Source organism: Salmo trutta, unplaced genomic scaffold (assembly GCF_901001165.1).
Source record: "Salmo trutta unplaced genomic scaffold, fSalTru1.1, whole genome shotgun sequence".
NCBI classification, from domain to species: domain Eukaryota; kingdom Metazoa; phylum Chordata; class Actinopteri; order Salmoniformes; family Salmonidae; genus Salmo; species Salmo trutta.
This window is the reverse complement of record NW_021823216.1, coordinates 912,272-933,916: the sequence shown is the minus strand read 5'-3', so window position 1 is coordinate 933,916 and position 21,645 is coordinate 912,272. Positions and strand designations below refer to the sequence as shown.

General features: G+C 45.3%; 2 protein-coding genes across 4 annotated transcripts in view; both read right to left on the bottom strand.

Annotated features, from left to right (window-relative positions):
• Positions 1-21,645, bottom strand: part of LOC115189705 (uncharacterized protein RP612) — a 579,758-nt gene that overhangs the window by 513,077 nt on the left and 45,036 nt on the right. The window lies entirely within an intron of this gene.
• The window catches only part of LOC115189703 (TBC1 domain family member 15-like), a 62,048-nt gene that overhangs the window by 9,035 nt on the left and 31,368 nt on the right, over positions 1-21,645 (bottom strand). Inside the window, exons 8-15 of the mRNA XM_029748243.1 lie at positions 19,711-19,839; positions 18,178-18,281; positions 12,228-12,322; positions 10,271-10,387; positions 9,129-9,229; positions 6,023-6,122; positions 4,534-4,631; positions 3,965-4,081 (exon numbers count right to left, since the gene is read on the bottom strand). Coding sequence (XP_029604103.1) covers positions 3,965-4,081; positions 4,534-4,631; positions 6,023-6,122; positions 9,129-9,229; positions 10,271-10,387; positions 12,228-12,322; positions 18,178-18,281; positions 19,711-19,839 — 861 coding nt within the window. The remainder of the gene's footprint in view (positions 1-3,964; positions 4,082-4,533; positions 4,632-6,022; positions 6,123-9,128; positions 9,230-10,270; positions 10,388-12,227; positions 12,323-18,177; positions 18,282-19,710; positions 19,840-21,645) is intronic.

Below are 21,645 nucleotides of genomic sequence, written 5' to 3'. Positions count from 1 at the left end.
GGGGAGACTGATAGGTTTCTGAGCTTGAATGAAGCTTGGAAGGGGCTGATTGCAGGGAAACGATCACGTGGCAGTACAGATAAGGGGAGGAACCGTTGAAGGCCCAATATCCCTTAGCTCCCTGCCAGGCAATAATGATGCAATGTTTGGCGATAACGAGGAGACTCCATCCAAAGTGGGGTCGGTAAGCTACCACGGGTGGGACCATGTCTTTGTCTAATGCAGCTGTATTGACCCTCTGGGAAGAATAAACTTGGTTTAAAGCGTTCATAGTGACCGTTGAGTTTTTACTCTGAACTCATTGGAACCTAACAACGCCTACGTAGATATTCCATTTTAAAAAAACTGCCGTTTCAAGCTACAAAAGTAATTTACAACATTAACAATGTCTACACTGTCTTTCGGATCAATTTGATGTTACTTAAAAAAAAAATGGGCAAAATATGTGCTTTTCTTTCAAAAACAAGGACATTTCTAAGTGACCCCAAACTTTTCAACTCACTGTTGAGAGTTACACAAGGTGTAATTTATACATGTGGTTGTACATCAGCAGATTCTATCATGTCAGTCAGTAACCACATTTCCATCCACAGATTCTCTCATGTCAGCCAGTAACCACATTTCCATCCACAGATTCTCTCATGTCAGTCAGTAACCACATTTCCATCCACAGATTCTATCATGTCAGCCAGTAACCACATTTCCATCCACAGATTCTCCCATGTCAGTCAGTAACCACATTTACATCCACAGATTCTCTCATGTCAGTCAGTAACCACATTTCCATCCACAGATTCTCCCATGTCAGTCAGTAACCACATTTCCATCCACAGATTCTCCCATGTCAGTCAGTAACCACATTTCCATCCACAGATGTTATGCTAGTAAAGTCATACTGTATAAAAACACATCACAACATCTATGATGGAAACAGGAAGTTTCGGTACAATTTCAGAAATGTGACAGATAATTTGTTCGTTCGACATGGTGGGATGTTTTTCTAATCGGTAAAATGTTTTGTGAGAAATGGCGTTGGAAACGCCTTTACGCGCAAATATTGATAGAATAACCATCATATGGGAGTAAACGCGGAGTCACGTGATGGCTGATCCTCCAGCTAGGACTCAGGAAACCACGCAGTTTATTAGGCTACAGATGAAATAAGTTCTGATGAACTTCGCAGGGAGGTGAAAGTGCACAGTGATACTCCTTCTGATAGGTCACTCAACTAGCCCATGTCATCAAAGGGGGCAGATCAGCTTTCATATTGCAGATGCAATTGTCTGCATCATTTCCAATCCCCCATTTTGGTTACTACATGATTCCATATGAGGTATTTCATAGTTTTGACGTCTTCACTATTATTCTACAATATAGAAAATATTTTAAAAAATAAAGAAAAACCCTTGAATGATTAGGTGTCCAAACTTTTGACTGGTACTGTATGGGTTCTGCAGGTAGCCTAGTGGTCAGAGCGTTGGGCCAGTAACCGAAAGGTTGCTGGATCGAATCCCCGAGCCGACAAGGTAAAAATCTGTCGTTCTGCCCCTGAACAAGGCCGTCACTGTAAATAAGAATTTGTTCTTAACTGACTTGCCTAGTTAAATAAAGGTTAAAAAATATAGATAAAAAAATACACCTTCTCATTCAAGGGGTTTTTCTCTATTTTGACATATATATATAAAGAAATATATAGTAAAAATAAAGAGGTGTATTATTTTTTTTTCAACACACTTCCTGTATGGGGCGGCAGATACCATAGTGGTTAGAGCATTGGGCCAGTATCCGAAAGATTGCTGGATCGAATCCCTGAGCTGACAAGGAAAACATCTGTCGTCCCCATTCGGAAAGTATTCAGACCCCTTGACTTCTTCCACATTTTGTTACGCTGTTATTCTAAAATGGATTAAATAAATTAAACATCCCTATCAATTCTACCCACAATACCCCATAATGACAAAAAACTGTTTAGACATGTTTGCAAATGTATTAAAAATAAAAACTTGTAGTAACCGACTTGGGGCTGTTAGTCGCTCTCTCACTGCAAACATTTCTTTCTATCCAATGGCAAAATGTGTAGAATTGTGTAAAACTTTTTCACCCCGCTTTCAAGACGGGGGCAGCTAAAAAAAAAAAAAAAGTTTTGCCCGCAAGGTGGCGGGGGCCCCCAACAAAATGTTGCTTAGGGCCTCCAAAATGCTAGAGCCAGCCCTGACTGCATGTGTGGATATGGATGTGGGTATGCAGACCAGTGAGCCACTGCGGCCCCTCGTGATGAGTTAAGATTTTTTGGCGGCCCCTACCCCATCAAAGTTGCCCGTCCCTGTGTTAAAGTATAAACACTTCAAAACGTATAAACACTTCAAAACTGAATACCATTTTCAGTTGACTCATTTAACAGAAAACAGACAGTGTATTCTGTGTGGAAATAACACCTGTGTTGCAATGCGACTAGGCAGTGAGAGCCTGTTAGTTAGAAGACCACATGCTCCTGCTAGGTGATAATTAACTGCTTCTTTCAGTCATCATAAAACACAGTGTAAAGCTCATTCTCTCTCCATGTTTCTCTCTCCCCACTCTCTTTCCCTCTCTCTCCCTCCCTAAAAGTCCCCCCTCGCTCTCTTTCTCCCCCTCCCTAAAAGTCCCCCCTTGCTCTCCCCGCTCTCTTTCTCCCCACTCTCTTTCTCCCCCTATCTACTGCCGCCTCCCTCCCTCTCCCACCTGGTGTTTTAGCTACTGTATAGATAGATAGAGCCTGCAAGGTCTCCATGGTTACCATCTACTAGCTGTCTACCAACTGCAGAAAGAACAGCTGTGATCACATCAGGAAGTAACCTCAAGGTAAAATGTTGAATGATTTAAATGGTACTAAAGCATCCTTACAGGCTATCACGTATATGACACAGCCAAGATAACTCCAGATTACATCAGCCGATATTTCCAGAGTGATTACCAAACCTATCATTAGTCATTTTCAATATACAAAAACACTAAACATGCAGAAAAACAATCCCATTCCACTCCTGAGAAAACAGGAGAAAAAACTACTTCTATGGTTTTCATTGACCATCATCAGTACATTTAGATGGAGGAGACTTTTAATAGTGAGTGGTTGAACACCACTAAAAGACAGAGGGGACCAGACATCAATGTGTCTGTGGTGCTGTCCCTCCCTCTCCCCTTCTCCCCCACCCTCACCTTCCCCCTCTCACCCTCTACCCCACTCTCACCTTCTCCCTCCCCTTCTCACCTTCTCCCTCACTCTCCCCTTCTCCCTCACTCTCCCTCCCCCCACCCTCCCCTTCTCCCCTTCTCCCTCCCCCTCACTCTCCCCTTCTCCCCCACCCTCCCCTTCTCCCCTAATCCCCCACACTCCCCTTCTCCCCCACTCTCCCCTTCTCCCCCACCCTCCCCTACTCCCCCACTCCCCTAATCCCCCGCACTCCCGCACCCTCGCCTTCTCCCCCTCTCTCCCCCCACTCTCCCCCACTCTCGCCCTCTCCCCCACTCTCGCCCTCTCTCTTTCCCCACTCTCGCCCTCTCTCTTTCCCCACTCTCGCCCTCTCTCCCCCACCCTCGCCCTCTCTCCCCCACCCTCGCCCTCTCTCCCCCACTCCTCCCCCACTCTCGCCCTCTCCCCCACCCTCCCCTTCTCCCCCACTCTCTCCTTCTCCCCCACTCTCACCTTCTCCCCCACTCTCTCCTTCTCCCCCACTCTCTCCTTCTCCCCCACTCTCACCTTCTCCCCCACTCTCACCTTCTCCCCCACTCTCACCTTCTCCCCTTCTCCCCCACTCTCCCCCTTCTCCCCCACTCACCTGATAGGAGTTAAAATGACCCTTTTTATTTTAGGAGGTAGGGCAGGTCATATTTAGTATAATGTTGACCCAACCAACCTTGCACACACACAGAGAGACAGATACAAGTGAACACACACATACACACCAAATGTAAGAACACACACCTTGAGGATCTCATTGAAGCCGTATTGTTCCTCCATAATCTGGTGTTTCTCTGAATCCAGGATGGCACAGCACACCAGCAGGTGGAAGTTCTGGCACGGCAGCCCAGTCCACATTACCTGAAGCCAACCCAGAGACAATCAGAGTCAGTGTGTGTGTGTGTGTGTGTGTGTGTGTGTGTGTGTTACAGTATCTGCATCATTATGTCTGATAAATCAAACAAATTGTTGTGATTCTGTGAAACATAATTAAATGAATGCTAATTGGATTGTGTTTCCTCGCAATGCCTCTGGACGAATGGAGAGATGATGAAATGAAAAGTAAACTACAGACCCTTTAATCAGGCTACTGATTCACCTCCGGGGAGTTAGGAGGAGAGGAGGAGGTGAGACTGAGGAGCAGCAGGACCAGAGAGTCAGGGGACAGAGAGGGGCCACCGATTGATCAAGTGCTCACTGTAATGACTGATTGGTCTCTTTGATTGATTGGCTGGATTGACTGTGTGGGCTGATCGATCATTAGAGAACAGCCGATTGATTAACGGTAAACGCCTTGAATGTCTGTGACTCACCTCCCAAAGACGCAGGACATCAGGGAAACTCAGTTCTCTCTTGAAGCGAATCAGGAGCCAGCGGAAGCAGAAGTACAGGTGACCAGAGTCCTGGGCCCCTGTAAGATGGACACACACACACACACACACACACACACACACACACACACACACACACACACACACACACACACGGTTAGCAGAAGTACAGATAGCCTCTGTAACATCATAAGGTTAGAATGAAGGGAACCCGACAACATCTCAGGTATTGTCTTTAGACATCATGAGCTGAAAAGCCATAGATCCAACCATCCCTGAGAGGGTTAAATCCACTCTGAATGTGTCAGAGTTGTGAGCATCTCTGATCAAGGAGCTGAAGGAAGGTCAATAGTGAGGAGGTGGAGGAGGGTTGAGGAAGAGGCTCGTAAATTAAAGTCACCCAATCATAGACCTTAAGCCTCTTTTGTCCCCTCTCCTTCTCTTCTTTCTCTCCTTCACCCCCCCACCCCTCCAAAAAAGACAATCACGTCCATCACAGTCGTCCTCTTCCTGCCCTCAATCTAACCTTTCCTGCTCAAATTAAAGCGATAAATAACACATTTCATTTACATATTATTGAATTTACTTGGTTTATTGTTCTTGGATGGTCTCTAAATTCCGAAGGAGCTGTTGTTGTTATCCGGCGAGGTAACGAACAGCAGACCAGTTTTAGTAGGGTGGCTGAGCGAGCCCAAATTAATCAAGAAAATTAATGACTATAAAGTATGCGGTGATAAATCAACATCGTCCCAATCGGACTGCACTGTAGCGCTAGCCGCATTTAAACAGCCTAATTCAAAACAACTTATCAGGAACTGTTTAGGGATGCAGCTGCCCCCTACGACCTCTAGCAAACAGGAAAGACTTTCCAAACAGAACACACCATATTTATCTCATTAGGAAGTCACAGTCAAACTTGGATAAAGTCTTGTTTTTCCTTCGAAGACAAATGTGGCGTCGTCACTTGTGAGAGAGAGAAAGCACACGGGTAATATTTCATTGGCTCTATCAAGATGATTATCTAGTACACTTATGATGAGGATGAATGTGTGTTCCGTTGTCACGGTGAACGTTCCATTCTGTGGATTCTAAATGGTAGTAATGGCTGTTATTCATTAGGGAGGGACTGGACTACCCGGACTACAATAATGGACGCTAAACTTAGTTTTCTGTAAGGATTTTTTTTTAAGCATGCCCTGTTTGTGTGTGTTCCCCTCACCCAGGTAGTTCCAGAAGGACAGTTCCAGTAGTCGTAGCAGTGTGTGTGGGTGTGTGTGTGTGTGTGTGTGTGTGTGTGGGGTGTTCCCCTCACCCAGGTAGTTCCAGAAGGACAGGTCCAGTAGTCATAGCAGTGTGTGTGTGTGTGTGTGTGTGTTCCCCTCACCCAGGTAGTTCCAGAAGGACAGGTCCAGTAGTCGTAGCAGTGTGTGTGTGTGTGTGTGTGTGTGTGTGTGTGTGGTGTTCCCCTCACCCAGGTAGTTCCAGAAGGACAGGTCCAGTAGTCGTAGCAGTGTGCTGAGCTGGATCAGCTGAGTCTTCATACCCTGCATCTGCTCCTCAAAGTTCTGATGCTGAGAATTTAGATACAATACAAACACTTTTACACTATATAGACACCTGCTTGTCAAACATCTCATTCCAAAATCATGGGCATTAATATGGAGTTGGTCCCCCTTTTGCCACTATAACAGCCTCCACTCTTCTGGGAAGGCTTTCCACTAGATGTTGGAACATTGCTGCTATAACAGCCTCCACTCTTCTGGGAAGGCTTTCCACTAGATGTTGGAACATTGCTGCTATAACAGCCTCCACTCTTCTGGGAAGGCTTTCCACTAGATGTTGGAACATTGCTGCTATAACAGCCTCCACTCTTCTGGGAAGGCTTTCCACTAGATGTTGGAACATTGCTACGGGGACTTGATTCCATTCAGCCACAAGAGCTTTAGTGAGGTCGGGCACTGATGTTGGGCGATTAGGCCTGACTCGGCGTTCCAATTCATCCCAAAGGTGTTCAATTGGGGGTTGAGGTCAGGGCTCCGTGCAGGCCAGTCAAGTTCTTCCCATACCGATCTCGACAAACCATTTCTGTATAGACCTCGCCTTATGCACGGGGGCATTGTCATGCTGAAACAGGAAAGGGCCTTCCCCAAACTGTTGCCACAAAGTTGGAAGCACAGAATCGTCTAGAATGTCATTGTATGCTGTAGCATTAGATTCCCCTTCGCTGGAACTAAGGAGCCGAAACCAAGAAAAACAGCCCCAGACCATTATTCCTCCTCTTCCACACTTTACAGTTGGCACTACGCATGGGGCAGGTAGTGTTACCTTCCGCCTAACCCAGATTCGTCCGTCGGACTGCCAGATGAAGCGTGATTCCTCACTCCAGAGAATGTGTTTCCACTGCTCCAGAGTCCAATGGCGGTGAGCTTTACACCATTCCAGCAAACGCTTGGCATTGCACATGGTGATCTTAGGCTTGTGTGCGGCTGCTCAGCCATGGAAACCAATTTCATTAAGCTCCTGAAGAACAGTTCTTGTGCTGACGTTTCTTCCAGAGGCAGTCTGGAAGTCGGTAGTGAGTGTTGCAACCGAGGACAGACAATTTTTACACGCTTCAGCACTCCACGGTCCCATTCTGTGAGCTTGTGTAGCCTACCACTTTGCATGCTGAGCCGTTGTTGCACCTAGACATTTCCACTTCACAATAACAGCACTTAAAGATGACCGGGGCAGCTCTAGCAGGGCAGAAATCAGACGAACTGACATGTTGGAAAGGTGTCATCCTATGAAGGTGCCACATTGAAAGTCACTGAGCTCTTCAGTAAGGCCATTCTACTGCCAATGTTTGTTTATGGAGATTGCATGGCTGTGTGCTCAATTTTATACACCTGTCAGAAACGGGGGTGGCTGAAATAACCGAATCCACTGATGTGAAGGGGTGTCCACATACTGCTGTATATAGAGTTTGTACAGTAATACAGACAGATGAACTAGTGATGCTTTTAAAGAAGAAAAAATTGATGTCAGTCGGCCAGCCAGCCATTCAGCCAGTCATTCAGCCAGCCATTCAGCCTGTCGGCTAGTCAGCCAGTCATTCAGCCAGCCAGTCACATAACACCATATTGATGCTCTCTACTCCTCAATCACCAGCTTTCCTTTTACCTTCCTCACTAACAAGTTGCTATCTGGCAGGTGTTTAAATCAATAACCCTGATGTAGCCATGTTTTATGTGTTAATGGGTGGGACGACAGCGACAGTGCTGGAGATGACATGGTCTTTGGGTTTCCTTTGAATAACAAGGGCCTGTCAGGTACAAGACCACTCAGCCGAGTAATATCATGATTGCTGTTTACCCTAACCTGTGTGTGTGTGTGGCTGTTTAACAGGGTAGACCAGCCCTGGGCTACAGTATCTATAAAGCTATGAATGGTTAATGAACACGAAATCCCCTTTAAATGACTTCAGCAGCTACGTGGAGGAAAGAATAGAGGAAACAGACAGGAAGCTGGATGGTGTTGTAACAGAGAACAGACAGAAAGCTGGATGGTGTTGTAACAGAGAACAGACAGGAAGCTGGATGGTGTTGTAACAGAGAACAGACAGGAAGCTGGATGGTGTTGTAACAGAGAACAGACAGGAAGCTGGATGGTGTTGTAACAGAGAACAGACAGAAAGCTGGATGGTGTTGTAACAGAGAACAGACAGAAAGCTGGACGGTGTTGTAACAGAGAACAGACAGAAAGCTGGATGGTGTTGTAACAGAGAACAGACAGGAAGCTGGATGGTGTTGTAACAGAGAACAGACAGGAAGCTGGATGGTGTTGTAACAGAACAGACAGGAAGCTGGATGGTGTTGTAACAGAACAGACAGGAAGCTGGATGGTGTTGTAACAGAACAGACAGGAAGCTGGATGGTGTTGTAACAGAACAGACAGGAAGCTGGATGGTGTTGTAACAGAACAGACAGGAAGCTGGATGGTGTTGTAACAGAACAGACAGGAAGCTGGATGGTGTTGTAACAGAACAGACAGGAAGCTGGATGGTGTTGCAATAGGTTGGATAATAAGACAGAAAAAAAATAATTCAGAACACAAATCATAGAGCTGGAGTGACATCAAAAAGCGTGAGGGCTCTGCTCAGCTATTGGTGGAGGATGTGAGAGAGTGGTCTTGGATGCATCCTTTGTGAAATGCACCATGGGAACCCAGCGTGGTCAGGTAATCAGGTCACCCTCTACCAACACTTACCTAGTTGGCCTCCCTCTCTCGTTAAACAGGAAGAACTGTGCTGTCATATACCTACACAGAGGTCAGTGAAGGTCTCACCCACAGACATGGAATGACTGGAATGGACATCCTCATTCAATTTGCTTTGGTGTGAGGGGCTTTGTCCATTCTAGTAATTATATTTCTATGTATGTTCTAATAATTCAGATGTTCTCAGTTTTACCCATCTGGTCCATGAAGGAGACAGAGCACTAGAAGGTTATGTCCCTGCTAGTTTATCTAGCCTATTTCTATGGTCTTATTACATTATGTCTGTTCTAGTATATCTAGTTCTATGTTGTCAGTCTCACCATCTGGTCCATGAAGGAGACAAAGCACCAGAAGGCGTCCACCTCGTTCTCCATCACATAGAGGATCGGAGACAGCAGGTCACTCATACCCTGGACATAGCCTGGTGACAGAGAGAAAACAACCTGGTTTAGTCAGTCAGTCAGTCAGTCAGTCAGTCAGTCAGTCAGTCAAAGCCTGGTGGTGACAGAGAGAGGATTTGAAACAGTTCTGGAGAGCTTTCATACCAACACAATCTTGACCCCAGGAGGTGGGTGGCATCTTAATTAGGGAGGACTGGCTCGTGGTAATGACTGGAGCGGAATCAGTGGAATGGTATCAAATACATCAAACACATGGTTTCCATGTGTTTTACACCATTCTACTCCCTCCGTTTCAGCCATTATTATGAGCCCTCCTCCCCTCAGCAGCCTCCACTGATCACGTCTGGTGCTGAGTGGCATGTAGTATTTACTGTTGGTGAATCCTCAGTAAAAACCCAGTAGAGGCTGAGTACATTCAGTATGACAAGCTTTGTCTTACCCAGGTCAGTCATTCAGTATGACAAGCGTGGTCTTACCCAGGTCAAAGTCATTCAGTATGACAAGCGTGGTCTTACCCAGGTCAAAGTCATGCAATATGACAAGCGTGGTCTTACCCAGGTCAAAGTCATGCAGTATGACAAGCGTGGTCTTACCCAGGTCAAAGTCATACAATATGACAAGCGTGGTCTTACCCAGGTCAAAGTCATTCAGTATGACAAGCGTGGTCTTACCCAGGTCAAAGTCATTCAGTATGACAAGCGTGGTCTTACCCAGGTCAAAGTCATTCAGTATGACAAGCATGGTCTTACCCAGGTCAAAATCATGCAGTATGACAAGCGTGGTCTTACCCAGGTCAAAGTCATGCAGTATGACAAGTGTGGTCTTACCCAGGTCAAAGTCATGCAGTAAGACAAGTGTGGTCTTACCCAGGTCAAAGTCATTCAGTATGACAAGCTTTGTCTTACCCAGGTCAAAGTCATTCAGTATGACAAGCTTTGTCTTACCCATGTCAAAGTCATACAATATGACAAGTGTGGTCTTACCCAGGTCAAAGTCATTCAGTATGACAAGCGTGGTCTTACCCAGGTCGAAGTCATGCAGTATGACAAGTGTGGTCTTACCCAGGTCAAAGTCATACATGCAGTAGGTCATGAGGACATCGTGCAGCAGAATCAGTCCTGGGTTGTCTGGTCCTTCATAGAAAGTGTTGGTCCTATCTGTCCTGTTCACGTCTTTCTCTGTGGAGGAAATCAACACAGTCAGAGACCTTAGAATCAGAATCTCCTCTATTCACCAAATACATTTGCATGTAGAGGATTAGACTCAGTGAAATGGTGCCGCTACAGGGTTACAGGCAGACAATAACAGACTAAATATATAGATGTAGAATTTACACAATCCATCGTGACTGACTGTCTTCAGACAAAGTTTCTGTCCTGTTTTACTTCTTTCTCTGTAGAGGGAACCAACAGCCACCAGGGTCAGTATTCATAAAGAACATAATGAGTGAGATGACATGGACAGAAGGAACCTGATCATAGATCAGTAACTCCAACTCAGAGACACTTTATGAATACAGGCCCTGACTTCACCACACATCTTGTCTGCCTGATTGTCCTTAAACAAAAAGTTTACTACCAGGAGTTGAAATCAGAAATGAAACCAGCAGCACTTCAACAGTTCAGCATTGCTCCGTGCCAGCCGCCTCTCATTTCCATATTCATTTCAGTTGACATTTACAGAGAGCACACAACTCTAACCCTGTTACAACCGCAGCCTAATTTCAATCCTTTGAATAGAAGGAGGGGGAGGGGGGACTCAGAGAGGGAGAGGGAGAGAATAAAGAGACAGAGGGAACAGAAATGCCAAGTCCATTGAGGAGCCAGCCAGATCCAGTATGGATCATTCCTCAGCGATCAGGAGGAGATGAGATCCCATTACCTGGCTGACATGGGCCCTGTCCCAAATGACAACCTACTCCCCATTTAGTGCACATAGGGCTCAGGTCAAAAGTAGTGCACTATATCTAGGGTATAAGATGTCATTTGGGACGCAGCCATGGGGCTGGGTTCTACAGGCTGACGACGCTGATGGAATATTGAATAAATAAAACATGGGGTTGATCCGATGGGAGCCAGATTGATTCCAGGCCCAGCTCAGTCTTCAAGCAGCTAAACTAGGAAAGGTGTCACACTTTGTTTCAAATGGTTTTGCTGAGCAGTTTGGGGTGAGACCCGGACAAATGTGGCCAACTTTTGTTCTTCCCTGGCTGGGGGGGGGGAGTTAAGTTGCTGACTGAGGCTGTTGGAACAAGGAGTCTAACTCATTAACATATTGGAAAGGTCTCCTGTTTGTCACAGCGCCCATTGTTCAAACCACATAACCATCCTACTGTCAGACCAATAGAATCAAATAGAATACAACTGTTGTCCATCGGTTAGAAGGGAAAACTGTCTTCCGGCTTCCCCAACAACCCCACACAGAGCCCCCCCCCAGACAGAGCCCCCCCCCCAGACAGAGCCCCCCCCCCCCAGACAGAGCGCCCCCCCCCAGACAGAGCCCCCCCCCCCCCAGACAGAGCACAAGGGTCAGCAGCAGCGCCCCTGGATGAAGAGGAATCGTGGGGGGTTAAGTCCCTTGATCAAGGGCACAATGACAGGATATGTTACATGGGATGAAAGCCTTTTGGCTGCTGGTCAAACCGCCAGGCTATTATCTGGTGACTAACATTCTGTTAGAAGTGATGATGATGATGATGATTACCTATTAGACTCCTGACTAACATTGTTAGAAGTGATGATGATGATGATGATGGTGATTACCTATTAGACTCCTGACTAACATTCTGTTAGAAGTGATGATGATGATGATGACCTATTAGACTCCTGACTAACATTCTGTTAGAAGTGATGATGATGACCTATTAGACTCCTAACATTCTGTTAGAAGTGATGATGATGATGATGATTACCTATTAGACTCCTGACTAACATTCTGTTAGAAGTGATGATGATGATGATGATTACCTATTAGACTCCTGACTAACATTCTGTTAGAAGTGATGAAGATGGTGATTACCTATTAGACTCCTGTGGTCTCTAAACATGCTGTTGTGTTTCTCCTGCTCCTCACTCACTGACTTCCACTGGAGCTTCATACGGAAGTACTCATCCCTGAGGAAAGAGGATGAGAAGAGAGGGGGAATAAGTACTCATCCCTGAGGAAAGAGGATGAGAAGAGAGGGGGAATAAGTACTCATCCCTGAGGAAAGAGGATGAGAAGAGAGGGGGAATAAGTACTCATCCCTGAGGGAAGAGGATGAGAAGAGAGGGGGAATAAGTACTCATCCCTGAGGAAAGAGGATGAGAAGAGAGGGGGAATAAGTACTCATCCCTGAGGAAAGAGGATGAGAAGAGAGGGGGAATAAGTACTCATCCCTGAGGGAAGAGAGGAAAGTAAAGGAGTGAGACGATGGGGAATATTTCACATATGACATTAGTGACAGGGGGGAAGAAAATAGATAGTTACATATCGCAATATTACTTTGGACCATATTATAGATACCTTGATTTTGCTAGGTAGTGTTAGCTAGCGCTAGTTCGCTTTACCTGTGCCAAAACACTGGTATTTTTCATCCTATAGCTTGTTCTCCCATCTTATTTTTAAAAGCCCAGTGCAGTCAAAATCTTGATTTCTCTGTCTTTTAAATATATTTCCACACTATGAAGTTGGAATAATATTGTGAAAATGATAATGACATTTTAGTGTAAGAGCTGTTTTAAAAGACCGCCTGAAATTTCCGTCTGTTTTGGTGGGATGGAGTTTTGGCCTTAAATTAGTTAATAGACCAATAAGAAAGAGAGTTCCAAACCTCTCTGCCAATAACAGCAAGTTTTCAGTTTTCCCCTCCCCACTCAGACTACTTAAAAAAAACTGTTGCATTGGACCTTTTAAATAGTGACCCAACATGTTTTCAGCACTTATTTCCATGACTGATCAAAACTCATTTTCTCATCGTCTTTCTACAGCAGACAATTAGTTATGTAATGTTTGGAACATCAAATTGCAAATATGGAATCGTAATACATATAGAATCAGCACATAAGTATCGTGATCATATCGTATTGTGAGGTCCCTGACAATTCCCAGCCCTAATCTCATTTAGGGTGTGTTGACTGTGTGGCGTTTAAACAGAATAGTATGGACCACTTTACTTCCCTTCAACTGGTTTTCAACATAACCGGGTGCTGAGCTATGAGAACTAGTTCTCTCTTCATACTGTGCTTACAACGCCATCTGAACAGAAACATTTGTTTTCAAACTGAAATGTATTAGCCATTCTTAAATACAAGTTACATTACTTGTAAATGTAAAGCTTACTGATTCATAAAACGTTGTGAAGATCTCTCTACGAGCATAAAGACAACATGAAGTGAGAGTTGTTGGGTTTTCCTATCCTAGTATTATATCAACAGAGCTGTTACGATGCAGATCTGACAGAGACATGTGTCAACCATGGAGGAGCGCCCGGTCTCCTAATGAGTAGGAGTCTCTCTGACGTTTTCCTCCCAGTCTCCTAATGAGTAGGAGTGTCTCTGACGTTTTCCTCCCAGTCTCCTAATGAGTAGGAGTGTCTCTCTGACGTTTTCCTCCCAGTCTCCTAATGAGTAGGAGTGTCTCTCTGACGTTTTCCTCCCAGTCTCCTAATGAGTAGGAGTGTCTGACGTTTTCCTCCCAGTCTCCTAATGAGTAGGAGTGTCTCTGATGTTTTCCTCCCAGTCTCCTAATGAGTAGGAGAGTCTCTCTGACGTTTTCCTCCCAGTCTCCTAATGAGTAGGAGTCTCTCTGACGTTTTCCTCCCAGTCTCCTAATGAGTAGGAGTGTCTCTCTGACGTTTTCCTCCCAGTCTCCTAATGAGTAGGAGTGTCTCTCTGACGTTTTCCTCCCAGTCTCCTAATGAGTAGGAGTGTCTCTGACGTTTTCCTCCCAGTCTCCTAATGAGTAGGAGTGTCTCTCTGACGTTTTCCTCCCAGTCTCCTAATGAGTAGGAGTGTCTCTCTGACGTTTTCCTCCCAGTCTCCTAATGAGTAGGAGTGTCTCTGACGTTTTCCTCCCAGTCTCCTAATGAGTAGGAGTGTCTCTGACGTTTTCCTCCCAGTCTCCTAATGAGTAGGAGTGTCTCTGACGTTTTCCTCCCAGTCTCCTAATGAGTAGGAGTGTCTCTGACGTTTTCCTCCCAGTCTCCTAATGAGTAGGAGTGTCTGACGTTTTCCTCCCAGTCTCCTAATGAGTAGGAGTGTCTGACGTTTTCCTCCCAGTCTCCTAATGAGTAGGAGTGTCTCTGACGTTTTCCTCCCAGTCTCCTAATGAGTAGGAGTGTCTCTGACGTTTTCCTCCCAGTCTCCTAATGAGTAGGAGTGTCTCTCTGACGTTTTCCTCCCAGTCTCCTAATGAGTAGGAGTGTCTGACGTTTTCCTCCCAGTCTCCTAATGAGTAGGAGTGTCTGACGTTTTCCTCCCAGTCTCCTAATGAGTAGGAGTGTCTCTGACGTTTTCCTCCCAGTCTCCTAATGAGTAGGAGTGTCTCTGACGTTTTCCTCCCAGTCTCCTAATGAGTAGGAGTGTCTCTGACGTTTTCCTCCCAGTCTCCTAATGAGTAGGAGTGTCTGACGTTTTCCTCCCAGTCTCCTAATGAGTAGGAGTGTCTGACGTTTTCCTCCCAGTCTCCTAATGAGTAGGAGTGTCTCTGACGTTTTCCTCCCAGTCTCCTAATGAGTAGGAGTGTCTCTGACGTTTTCCTCCCAGTCTCCTAATGAGTAGGAGTGTCTCTCTGACGTTTTCCTCCCAGTATCCTAATGAGTAGGAGTGTCTCTGACGTTTTCCTCCCAGTCTCCTAATGAGTAGGAGTGTCTGACGTTTTCCTCCCAGTCTCCTAATGAGTAGGAGTGTCTGACGTTTTCCTCCCAGTCTCCTAATGAGTAGGAGTGTCTGACGTTTTCCTCCCAGTCTCCTAATAGCCTCCAGTATTTATGCTGCAGTAGTTTATGTGTCGGGGGGCTAGGGTCAGTCTGTTACATTTGGAGTATTCTCTTGTCTTATCCGGTGTCCTGTGTGAATGTAAATATGCTCTCTCTAATTCTCTCTTTCTTTCTTTCTTTCTCTCGGAGGACCTGAGCCCTAGGACTACCTGGCATGATGACTCCTTGCTGTCCCCAGTCCACCTGGCCATGCTGCTGCTCCAGTTTCAACTGTTCTGCCTGCGGCTACGGAACCCTGACCTGTTCACCGGACGTGCTTGTTGCACCCTCGACAATTACTATGATTATTATTATTTGACCATGCTGGTCATTTACGAACATTTTAACATCTTGACCATGTTCTGTTATAATATCCACCCGGCACAGCCAGAAGAGGACTGGCCACCCCTCATAGCCTGGTTCCTCTCTAGGTTTCTTCCTAGGTTTTTGGCCTTTCTCAGGAGTTTTTCCTAGGGAGTTTTTCCCAGCCACCGTGCTTCTTTCACATGCATTGCTTGCTGTTTGGGGTTTTAGGCTGGGTTTCTGTACAGCACTTTGAGATTTCAGCTGATGTACGAAGGGCTATATAAATAAATTTGATTTGATTTGATTTGATTTAATGAGTAGGAGTGTCTCTGACGTTTTCCTCCCAGTCTCCTAATGAGTAGGAGTGTCTCTGACGTTTTCCTCCCAGTCTCCTAATGAGTAGGAGTGTCTCTGACGTTTTCCTCCCAGTCTCCTAATGAGTAGGAGTCTCTGACGTTTTCCTCCCAGTCTCCTAATGAGTAGGAGTGTCTCTGACGTTTTCCTCCCAGTCTCCTAATGAGTAGGAGTGTCTCTCTGACGTTTTCCTCCCAGTCTCCTAATGAGTAGGAGTGTCTCTGACGTTTTCCTCCCAGTCTCCTAATGAGTAGGAGTGTCTGACGTTTTCCTCCCAGTCTCCTAATGAGTAGGAGTGTCTGACGTTTTCCTCCCAGTCTCCTAATGAGTAGGAGTGTCTGACGTTTTCCTCCCAGTCTCCTAATGAGTAGGAGTCTCTCTGACGTTTTCCTCCCAGTCTCCTAATGAGTAGGAGTGTCTCTGACGTTTTCCTCCCAGTCTCCTAATGAGTAGGAGTGTCTCTGACGTTTTCCTCCCAGTCTCCTAATGAGTAGGAGTGTCTGACGTTTTCCTCCCAGTCTCCTAATGAGTAGGAGTGTCTGACGTTTTCCTCCCAGTCTCCTAATGAGTAGGAGTGTCTCTGACGTTTTCCTCCCAGTCTCCTAATGAGTAGGAGTGTCTCTGACGTTTTCCTCCCAGTCTCCTAATGAGTAGGAGTGTCTCTCTGACGTTTTCCTCCCAGTCTCCTAATGAGTAGGAGTGTCTCTGACGTTTTCCTCCCAGTCTCCTAATGAGTAGGAGTGTCTCTGAAGTTTTCCTCCCAGTCTCCTAATGAGTAGGAGTGTCTCTGACGTTTTCCTCCCAGTCTCCTAATGAGTAGGAGTGTCTCTGACGTTTTCCTCCCAGTCTCCTAATGAGTAGGAGTGTCTGACGTTTTCCTCCCAGTCTCCTAATGAGTAGGAGTGTCTGACGTTTTCCTCCCAGTCTCCTAATGAGTAGGAGTGTCTGACGTTTTCCTCCCAGTCTCCTAATGAGTAGGAGTGTCTCTGACGTTTTCCTCCCAGTCTCCTAATGAGTAGGAGTGTCTCTGACGTTTTCCTCCCAGTCTCCTAATGAGTAGGAGTGTCTCTCTGACGTTTTCCTCCCAGTATCCTAATGAGTAGGAGTGTCTCTGACGTTTTCCTCCCAGTCTCCTAATGAGTAGGAGTGTCTCTGACGTTTTCCTCCCAGTCTCCTAATGAGTAGGAGTGTCTCTGACGTTTTCCTCCCAGTCTCCTAATGAGTAGGAGTGTCTCTCTGACGTTTTCCTCCCAGTCTCCTAATGAGTAGGAGTGTCTCTGACGTTTTCCTCCCAGTCTCCTAATGAGTAGGAGTGTCTCTGACGTTTTCCTCCCAGTCTCCTAATGAGTAGGAGTGTCTCTGACGTTTTCCTCCCAGTCTCCTAATGAGTAGGAGTGTCTCTCTGACGTTTTCCTCCCAGTCTCCTAATGAGTAGGAGTGTCTCTGACGTTTTCCTCCCAGTCTCCTAATGAGTAGGAGTGTCTCTGACGTTTTCCTCCCAGTCTCCTAATGAGTAGGAGTGTCTCTGACGTTTTCCTCCAAGTCTCCTAATGAGTAGGAGTGTCTCTGACGTTTTCCTCCCAGTCTCCTAATGAGTAGGAGTGTCTCTGACGTTTTCCTCCCAGTATCCTAATGAGTAGGAGTGTCTCTCTGACGTTTTCCTCCCAGTATCCTAATGAGTAGGAGTGTCTCTGACGTTTTCCTCCCAGTCTCCTAATGAGTAGGAGTGTCTCTGACGTTTTCCTCCCAGTCTCCTAATGAGTAGGAGTGTCTCTGACGTTTTCCTCCCAGTCTCCTAATGAGTAGGAGTGTCTCTCTGACGTTTTCCTCCCAGTCTCCTAATGAGTAGGAGTGTCTCTGACGTTTTCCTCCCAGTCTCCTAATGAGTAGGAGTGTCTCTGACGTTTTCCTCCCAGTCTCCTAATGAGTAGGAGTGTCTCTGACGTTTTCCTCCCAGTCTCCTAATGAGTAGGAGTGTCTCTGACGTTTTCCTCCCAGTCTCCTAATGAGTAGGAGTGTCTCTGACGTTTTCCTCCCAGTCTCCTAATGAGTAGGAGTGTCTCTGACGTTTTCCTCCCAGTCTCCTAATGAGTAGGAGTGTCTCTGACGTTTTCCTCCCAGTCTCCTAATGAGTAGGAGTCTCTCTGACGTTTTCCTCCCAGTCTCCTAATGAGTAGGAGTGTCTCTGACGTTTTCCTCCCAGTCTCCTAATGAGTAGGAGTGTCTCTGACGTTTTCCTCCCAGTCTCCTAATGAGTAGGAGTGTCTCTGACGTTTTCCTCCCAGTCTCCTAATGAGTAGGAGTGTCTCTGACGTTTTCCTCCCAGTCTCCTAATGAGTAGGAGTGTCTTACGTTTTCCTCCTGGTCAGACGACTCCTCTCCTCCTGGGTGCTCTCCCAGGGGAAGTAGCCCAGTAGAAACTTCCATCCCTCCTTCCTCAACACATGACACAGACCCTAGGAGGGAAGGAGAGACAGAAAGAGGGATGGGGGAGAGAGAGAGAGAGAAAGTAAGAGAGGAGAGACGAGCAGCTTTTATTTCCACAGTCCTACAGTAAGTAACAAACAAAAACAGGCCTAACAGAGCTATTTCAGTTTCAACTCCGCCTTCGACTTCCAACTGTTGCTTCAGAGAGAGAGCGATGTCGGGAGACAAAACAATCTCTGAAAAGCGGCTGACCCCCACTTTTATATCCGTCATGTAGAGACTACAGAGAGGCATCAGATACTGCCTTTAATGAGTGTTCTGCCTCACTACTCAAGGCCACAGCCACAGGCCATACTCACAATGCAGTATGGATGAGCTACTGCAGCTAGCTCTGTCAAGGATGAACAGTATATGTAGGAATTAAAAGCACTGATGGGTTTGTGCTGTTGCTACTCTCTTAATTAACAGCAGAGGGCGTGTGTGTGGTGTGTGTGTGTGTGTGTGTGAGACAGAGACTGTCCCGTTTGAACATGTGTTTCAGTGTGTTATATCCTGCTGTATTTAGTTGGTTCCTGGTGTTTGTGTGTTACATCCTGCTGTATTTAGTTGGTTCCTGGTGCTTCAGTGTGTTATATCCTGCTGTATTTAGTTGGTTCCTGGTGTTTCAGTGTGTTATATCCTGCTGTATTTAGTTGGTTCCTGGTGCTTCAGTGTGTTATATCCTGCTGTATTTAGTTGGTTCCTGGTGTTTCAGTGTGTTATATCCTGCTGTATTTAGTTGGTTCCTGGTGCTTCAGTGTGTTATATCCTGCTGTATTTAGTTGGTTCCTGGTGTTTCAGTGTGTTATATCCTGCTGTATTTAGTTGGTTCCTGGTGTTTCAGTGTGTTATATCCTGCTGTATTTAGTTGGTTCCTGGTGCTTCAGTGTGTTATATCCTGCTGTATTTAGTTGGTTCCTGGTGTTTCAGTGTGCTATATCCTGGTGTTTCAGTGTGTTATATCCTGGTGTTTCAGTGTGTTATATCCTGGTGTTTCAGTGTGTTATATCCTGCTGTATTTAGTTGGTTCCTGGTGTTTCAGTGTGTTATAATCCTGCTGTATTTAGTTGGTTCATGGTGTTTCAGTGTGTTATATCCTGGTGTTTCAGTGTGTTATATCCTGGTGTTTCAGTGTGTTATAATCCTGGTGCTTCAGTGTGTTATAATCCTGGTGCTTCAGTGTGTTATAATCCTGGTGTTTCAGTGTGTTATATCCTGGTGTTTCAGTGTGTTATAATCCTGGTGTTTCAGTGTGTTATATCCTACTGTATTTAGTTGGTTCCTGGTGTTTCAGTGTGTTATATCATACTGTCTTTAGTTGGTTCCTGGTGTTTCAGTGTGCTATATCCTGGTGTTTCAGTATGTTACATCATACTGTCTTTAGTTGGTTCCTGGCACCACATTTGACGTGTTCCTTACCCCTTTGAATATGGTCTGTTTGAGGTGTGAGATGTTCCTCATGCGTCCCTCAGGGTCCATGTTGGTGTTCCACTCCTCCGCCCCAACAGGCTCCCTACGCCGGACCGTTGGCCGCACGCCAAGATCAATCTACCAGGACAGGACAGATAGGGAGAGTACGGAAATACTGCATTAACTACGCATGGTACTGCTACACCAATAACACACTATAGAGAGAGGGAGGGGACTGAGATATCAAATTAGCAAAATACCTCTAAGAATTTAAACAAAAAAAGACATTAACAATGTAAAGACTCAGTGACCGCAGCCTGTCCATAGAGACACCATAGAAAACAAGCTGGTCCTGGGGCTCTTTTCACAAACACCAACAGACCCCACAGAGCCCCAGGACAGCAACACAATTAGACCCAACCAAATCATGAGAAAACAAAAAGATGCTAATTTCAATGTGTCAAGTAATTAACAAAAAAACAGAGCAAACTAGAATGCTATTTTGCCCTAAACAGTGAGTACACAGTTGCAGAAAATGAGGTGGAAACTGAGGTGCACTTCCTAACCTCCTGCCAAATGTATGACCATACTAGAGACACATATTTCCCTCAGATCACACAAATCCACAAACCCAATTTTGATAAACTCCCATATCTACTGGGTAAAATACCACAGTGTTCCATCACAGCAACACGATTTGTGACCTGTTGCCACAAGAAAAGGGCAACCAGTAAAGAAGAAACACCATTGTAAATACAACCCATATTTATGTTTATTTATTTTCCCTTCTGTATTTTAACCATTTGCACATCATTACAACACTGTATATAGACATATGTTTACTGTAAATTGTTAATTATCTATTTCACTTGCTTTGGCAATGTTAACATATGTTTCCCATGCCAATGAAGCCCTTAAATTGAACACAGACAGACAAGACAGGATAAGGGGTGTCAAGTCCAACTCATGAGGGTCACGACCCACTTGAAATCCAACAAAACCCCAAGCTTAAATGGAAATCATTTAAAACACTATTTCAAGTGTGTGTGTGTGTGTGTGTGTATATGTCATATATAACTCTGTGTCCAGTACTAGCCTACACACATGTCCAATTGACAGCTGTGTGATGGTCTGTTTGCCAGGCCAACAACCTGGTACAATACAGTAGCTACTACATTCTGTCCTCATTTCAGCCACTTAAGTCAATTGAACAGTTCTGCTCAGAGAGATAGAGATGGAAGAAGCGGCTCCAGCCAGGAAGAAAGACTAACTAAAGCCTAAGCTACGAAGCGGAGAACCGTTTCCATGGGGACAGGGCTGATAAGGGGGGGGGGGAGAAGGATGGACTGTAAATAGGAGTCAATAATTCATGAGCTTTGTGATAAGCAGGGATGTGTGTGTGTGTGTGTGTGTGTGTAGCACCATAACTATCCAACATCCAGCCAGCCAATACACAAGATAGCGCTATTTTGTTACGCCTTCATTGGAAAATAACTAGGAAGAGATTTAGGAATATCTTTCCTCATATCAGTGAAAATATTTTGCTGAAGGTGTGGGTTGTATAAACAGAACAAGAGAGAGTGCACGAAGCTTCTACATACAGTGGATTCAGATAGTACTCAGAACCCTTGACTTTCTCCACATTTTGTTACATTACAGCCTTATTCTAAAATGGATTATATCATTTTTTCCCCTGTCATCAATCTATACACAATACCCCATAATGACAAAGCAAAAACAAGTCTTTCAATTTTTTGAAAAAAATATTATAAAAAATAAAACACTGAAATATGACATTTCTAAGTATTCAGACCCTTCACTCCGTACTTTGTTGAAGCATCTTTGTCAGCGATTACAGCCTCGAGTCTTCTTGGGTATGAAGCTACAAGCTTGGCACACCTGGATTTGGGGAGTTTCTCCCATTCTTCTCTGCAGATCCTCTAA